The sequence below is a fragment of the Saccostrea cucullata genome, unplaced genomic scaffold, assembly GCF_032062105.1.
Source record: "Saccostrea cucullata isolate Sc308-1 unplaced genomic scaffold, CSIRO_AGI_Scuc_v1 ctg79, whole genome shotgun sequence".
NCBI lineage: Eukaryota > Metazoa > Mollusca > Bivalvia > Ostreida > Ostreidae > Saccostrea > Saccostrea cuccullata.
In genome coordinates, this window is record NW_026935853.1 from 514,263 (window position 1) to 520,986 (window position 6,724).

General features: G+C 30.5%; 1 protein-coding gene across 1 annotated transcript; it reads left to right on the forward strand.

Annotated features, from left to right (window-relative positions):
* Positions 1-994: 994 nt before the first annotated feature.
* Positions 995-5,915, forward strand: LOC134243946 (uncharacterized). The gene is made up of 6 exons (XM_062726181.1): positions 995-1,001; positions 1,084-1,305; positions 2,065-2,265; positions 3,235-3,435; positions 5,535-5,645; positions 5,893-5,915. The coding sequence occupies exons 1-6, from the start codon at positions 995-997 to the stop codon at positions 5,913-5,915; spliced, it is 765 nt and encodes a 254-aa protein (XP_062582165.1).
* The last annotated feature ends 809 nt before the right edge of the window (positions 5,916-6,724 follow it).

The following is a 6,724-nucleotide window of genomic DNA, read 5'->3' on the forward strand; positions in this document are numbered from 1 at the left end:
TCTTACAACTGAAAAACTCGAAGACTTGAATTTCATTTTCTTGAATGAAGAAGGATATGGAGATAACGAACAGTATTCAATCTCAAAGTCTATAAAACAATACAAAATAAGAGCAGAGCCAACACGTACCCCCGAAACACCAGAGAAACAATACAAAATAAGAGCAGAGCCAACACGTACCCCCGAAACACCAGAGGTGGGATCAGGTGCCATGGAGTGAGCATCCCCTGCCGCCCGGTCACACACATCGTGTGCTCCTTGTCATGTTCAGGAAATAACAGAAAAATCCGTCGTCAATTCAGTGTATAAATAATGGACTAACAATTGGTATGAAAACGTCAGTCAGCATTTGACTCAATTATAAATTGTATTTGCTGACAATGTCATTGTATCGACCATAGAACTTACGAAATGATGACTTTAAACGAGACTGTTGATATTTTTGTTTCATCAACTTGCTTGTCAATAATTCACCTTGTTTTAGAAATTGTTCATACGTAGAGCATGCTCTTGCGTATCGAATCAACTGAGATATATATACTCCGTATGCAGGTGATGAAGGTATATTGCTGCATAAGTAAGGGAAATTGACGATAGAAAAGTTAAAGTTTATCGTTTATCATATAGCTTGGTCGTTAGATTACTAAACTTTTTAACTATGCATTGTACACGTACAAACTCGTAATCGTATTTTAAAGTAAAGATAATTATTTTCAAAGTTTTGAAATATTATCGCATATTTTGATTTGTACATATTACAGTTATTTTATAGAAATAAAATTTTCTTTTAGATATGATAGAAGTTGTTTACTTTAACAATGAGGCATCTGCAAAAAGGGCAGTAAAAAGCTTCTTTAAAAAGTATGGATTTTTTTCCTTATATCCGTACTTAGAAAATAAATTGATGTATTCCTCTGAAGCATGCGATCCAAACATAATTGTGGTTTGCAGTGACACATCTTTGCAGGACAATATCAATAAAGCGCTTGACAAAATGCAAGGTATAAAATACTATTAACCGTAATTATCTCGTAATTTTTTAATAGTCAAAATTCAATCTGATCTAAGTTTTTTGCATTGTAGGTCATCAAATACGAATATTGGTGGTCGTTTGTCCACACGAAAATTCTCCTACTTGTCCAGCATTCAAAATGAACAGTAAAATCAAATTTTGGACACACTTGATTTGCAGTCATGATGATTTTGAAAGTGTTCCTTGTATCGAAAATGAATTGGCAAAAACTGTATTTGATTGCTTTTTGGACTTGGTGAGGATGAAATTGATGTCTGGGTCACGTGTTACAGGTCAGAAACTTACAAGAATATATTTTTTCTCTGTCGACCTCTTGACTTAAATATTACCTTTATCTTAGCGTGATGTATCAAAGAACAAAATGGGTACTTGTTTATAGAATTTTCAAATACATTGTTAAATAAATTACCATAGTTTGTTTTACATTTAAAATCCTCTCGAGAATTTTAAAGTTTAATGGAGACGCCATCACTAACCGGTGGAATCCTATACTCGGCACCCAAGGCTAGTGAGCAGTGGGGGTCTTTTCGTGCCAATATTTGCTGCTACAAAGAACCTCTTTTTATACAGTTTCATTCGAAAGACTGTTTTCCACGTGCCGCAGTGGATTCGAACCCGCGATGTAAGGATCAATTCCTTATCCCGCGCCACCACAACAGACGCTCTAACCACTGGGAGACAAGTAAGCAGAGTACAGTAATCAAAAGGTTAACCCTTTATCAGAAATAGATAGATAGTATTAAGCTGAATTTTAAAATAATCTATCAAAACTAAATTACATGCAGCTTTAAGCAAATCATGAATATATTATGCACATAACAATGAACGATTTAACAATAAAAAAGATATGAATGAAAGTTCATTCTCTCACAAAAACGAACATATTTAATTTATTACATTTATTTTTCAATATTTTTTTTATTTTTCTTTGTGACACTGATGACGATTTTGTCATCATAAAGCTGTGTTTATTTATTAGATTGTGTTTTAAAAGATTTATGTTAATTTTTTTTATTTTTTGGTTAAAACAGGGAAATCAGAACCTTCAAATGACATCTCAGCAATAGCAGAAGATAGAGTGCAAGGACCAGTTTTTCAAGAATATATTGAAAACGTATTGGGTGTTCCGTTGCATTGGATTGACAGAAACTCGCAAATGGTGCCGGATTTAGCAATTTGTCTAAATACAGACAATATTGAACGTTCAGTGCAATTATTACAGGACAAAAGCGGTAAATATAATACAAAAATGAAATGTGTAAGATATTTTTCTTTTAATCAAACAAGTCTACTTTAAATTTGTTTATATATTGAATGTCATAGACGTAAAAGAGGAATGAGTCTGGTCCTGTGACTTTCACCTTGATAGATTTGATAAACCTACATGTATGTGTTTAATTATATTTTTAAACATTTCAAAAACCTTCCATACTTTGGTTTTGATTTTTGAATGCTCTAAACAACCAACAAAGATATAGGGATTTACTTTCATTTATTTCACAGTTGTAGATTTTTAGTTGAACAACTTTAAGATAATTACTAAATGTTTTTGACCTTTATAAATACACTGTGACCTTGACCTTGAGGTTTGACCTAATTTTAAAAATGTAATTACTTCCTCATAATTTCTGCCATAAATTTTTGAGACAAGGCAAGGCTTTTAATAAAAGAATTAGGACTTTCATAATTGAGACTTTGTGAAGATCGACAAACATTACATTTGATAACTTGTGATATTTGACCTTGAGGGCTAATTTTAAAAATGCTCATAATTTCTGAAAAAAAAAGATAGAAACTTTCATAATTGAGATGTGCATTACACTTGATAAGATGTTTCCTGGCATGCTCTGATTTTTTTTTAAAAAAGAAACTTCAGTGATAACTCTTGAATAACATATATGATAATACATGCATATTTGATACAATATTCCATAAATAATGATATTTCACCCATAAAGACAACAAAAGTGTGCGACAACAATTCTTTCAATTTGCTTGTTTTACGTATGCATTTATGTTTAATACACTGAGGTCTTTAATAATTAAATTTTATTGCTCATTCTCGTAATTCAGTCAAATCTTCATCAAACTGTTGGCCATAAGATCCCCTGAAAATATAAGCACTGCCTCTTAAGGATACATATATCAATAAAATATTCTTAATAATAGTTCATTTTTCATTTTTTTCTTTTTCACTGTAGCAGAAGATACCATTTTGGTTATTATTAATCATTGTGAAGAAGGGGTGCCCATTAAAAGATCGACCATTTTCAACAGCAGATTTTCCAGCGTTATAGATTTGCGTTTTAGTGAATGCTTCAATAAATTTTATGGTAATGATACTTCGATTGAAGAATTGAAAAAACTTCTTTCTGGAAATAAAGGATTTGAAATTGCAGAAGGTACATAATAAATATTTTTTTTAATTTTGTTTATAAAGCATTATTTGTATGTATACTTTATTATTTATTTATAAAGGAATGGTATTCACTTATATGTATTTACAGAAATGAAATATCATTGTGTAAATTATTGACCAAGGATTAAAAAATCTTGAACTACTTTAAAGTAACAAGATCGAAAACATTCGTTAAAAATTAAAACTTCCATCTGTTATCTTTCTTTTTAGAATTTACTCCTATTTGGATTATTAAGTAAAAATTTAAAGCATTCAATATAATATTTAGGGCCGTAGAAAAACACCACGATATTACAATCTGAATCTTAAGTTCCTTTCCTTTCTTTTGCATAAAAATCGCGCTAAAATCATACAAACTTTATCATGACAAAGTAAAGAGTAATTTTAGTCAGCTTAACAAAAATATTTTTGACATCGTTCGCACACGCCTCTGGAATTCATAGAAGAATTTATCGATATGTTATGTGAATTGTCTGAAAGTGTACCAGATTTTTCAAGAACGGATCTGAGCGCAGCTACAACATTTTGTAAAAACTCTTTCTAAGCAACATCGGGACACTCAAATTTAATGATAAGGAATCAATCAAAAATTGTTCCAGATTCAGTTGCTCAGTTATACTTTTAAAACAACTTTGAAAAGATGTTTGAGGTTTGAGGGTAATTGGATGAAAGTCCTGAAGGCAACCGAGGTCACTTTTATGGGCGTTTTTATGATATGAGTAGAGGGCGTACTGAATGCTGACAGACGTTAAATCGCATGTGAAGTTTCTTTAAACTCGTATTTAAAACTAAATCATATGAAATGTCTTTTCGATAAAACACAATAGAGGAGATAACGATGAAAAAATATAAAAATATTTCTTAAACGCTAGTTTGCACTAATGACGTCTTCGTCACCTCAGGGTTCAATTAGAAAAAAACTTTTTGAAGCTTGATATTAATATTTTTAATAGTTGCATTTGTTTCAAAATTAATCAGGAATACGAGTAAAGTCTGAATCAAAATTAAGGCATTGTTATATTTTATTTACAACCAATAAGTTCTTATTATGGAGGTTGTCCATGAATTTTATGGAAAACCCTCGTACATTGTGAATTAGTGAAAATTTAATGAAGTAATTAAAATTTTCCTTTGTATAGACGGATTGGTCGGAATATTGCATATTTTACGTACATTACATAAAATGTATCAAAGTTTCAAGATTTTCATGTCATGGCCCCAAAAGTTAGGCTGGCGCCACAACAGGGAATCAAATTCTTACATGGGGATATATCATTTGTTCAAATTCCTGTGCCTTTTTTCCGAGTACTTAGTTAAGAATTTGTAACAAGGATGGTTACTCTTAAAAGGGTTGTTTTGTATAATGCACAGTTAATTTTTTTAAAAAAAGGAACATATGTAAATATCTCACACACTAAATCCATTTTTTTGTTGCTAGGGCAACAGGTGGTCTTCCGATCGACTTTTCTCCTGAACGATATTTCACATCATCCCACCATATACATTACAGATTTTCTGGTTTACTTTGAAATTCCACAGTCTTTCAACATAGATCAGCATTATTAAATATTTTCTACAGATTCCTGATAAAAACTTTAAAAAGTGGCTAAAATTTTTCATATATGTTTTAAAAGAGAGGAAAGAAGAGAAAATAATAAAAATCTTTTCTTCTGTCATTACAAAATTCAAACATAAAATACATTTGGAGAATTTAATTATCGTTAAATCTTTTGTTTTATTTCGGTATCAAACATGCCTTTGATATAGAATCTAACATTCATATTTTCATCATTTTATACTTTATTTTTTATTAGTTTATATTTAAAGCTATCTGATCAAAATAAACATCGTTATTTATTAACTTAAAAAAATGATTATAATTCTTTTCTTAAGACGATGACTGGCAGTCTTTGTATTTTGAAATCGATAATAAATAGATAGACAAATAAGATATCATGTGAAACAAAATCAATATATTAATTAAGAATAATCAGGTTCTTCTTGTAAAAATAGAATCTCATACAAAAAAATATTTAAACATAGATCAAAATCATTGTTTTTCTCATGAATTCATTCTTTTAGATACATGTAACATGGTGAGAAGACAAAAACAGCAAGGGCAAACCATATTTTCATCGTCAATGGACGCAAAGAAAGAGTCTGGAGTAGAAGAATGGACACTTGTAGATCGTGGTATGTATTCTTCATGTAATTTTTTCTTTATGTGGAATTTCTTTCCATCAATCAAAATCAACAAAAATTCAAAAATGTATTTAGACAATTCTGAAGATGAACGGAGACGAAAATGTCAGACAGTTTCTTTTCCAATGCATAAGCAAACATGGAGTCCGCATTATTCTTCGGTAGGTACTGTAAAATAAGTGAAATTCACATAGTTCATTTGAATTGACTGAGAATATATTTTCCAAATATTTCACAGAAGCAGACCACCAAGCGCAGTAAGTCAATGTGTTTGTCTGCAAAAAAGTCAGGTAAAGAAGTTTAAGCATTTTTGTCATTAAATGAAGTCAAAAAAGCTGAAAACTATTCTTAAAAATTCTTATTCTTTCCAGGCAAACCCATACTGCATTTCTTGTGCAATTCAAGAAAGAGTGAATGCAAAAAAATAATATGTATGTTTAAAGAAGTTTATTCTTTACAATACGATTTTATTTGGAAAACAAGTGCAAACGAAGTGGACTTGCAGGAAAAGGTTTTTCTTGTCTGTTTAAAGGTGTCTCGTTTAGAAGATGATATAGCACACACAATATCAAGTGTTTGTCTTTCAGGTATGTATATTATATGTTATTTGGACTTCTTAAACAGATGTTTTACAATAAAGCTCAAGTAAAATGTAAATGGCTTACATGTAGATTATTCATAAAGAGCTCGGTTCACTTTGTGCATAAAAAGGCTCTGTAGATATACCAATTTATTGACTCACAATTTATGTTCCATTTTAGACATTAAAAAAGTAGAGACTTAGTACTTCTATTTCCAATAAAAAATTCTCTTTAAACTCCAGTTCTTGGAACACTGGCTGTATGGAATTGCAACGTTCTTAAATTTTAATGTAAACAGATATATCTGAGTACTTTCAGAGAGTAAAAATAATATGAGCGCACGCTCTGATCTAAAAATGATATCTTCAGAAAAAGTTCCATCATTTACTATTTGCCTATTTTAGATCAGAGGTTGCGCTCTATATTAAATATTGAAAATTAGCTTTTAAAATTATCAGATCAGATGGGGGAAATTCAACACAGAGATAA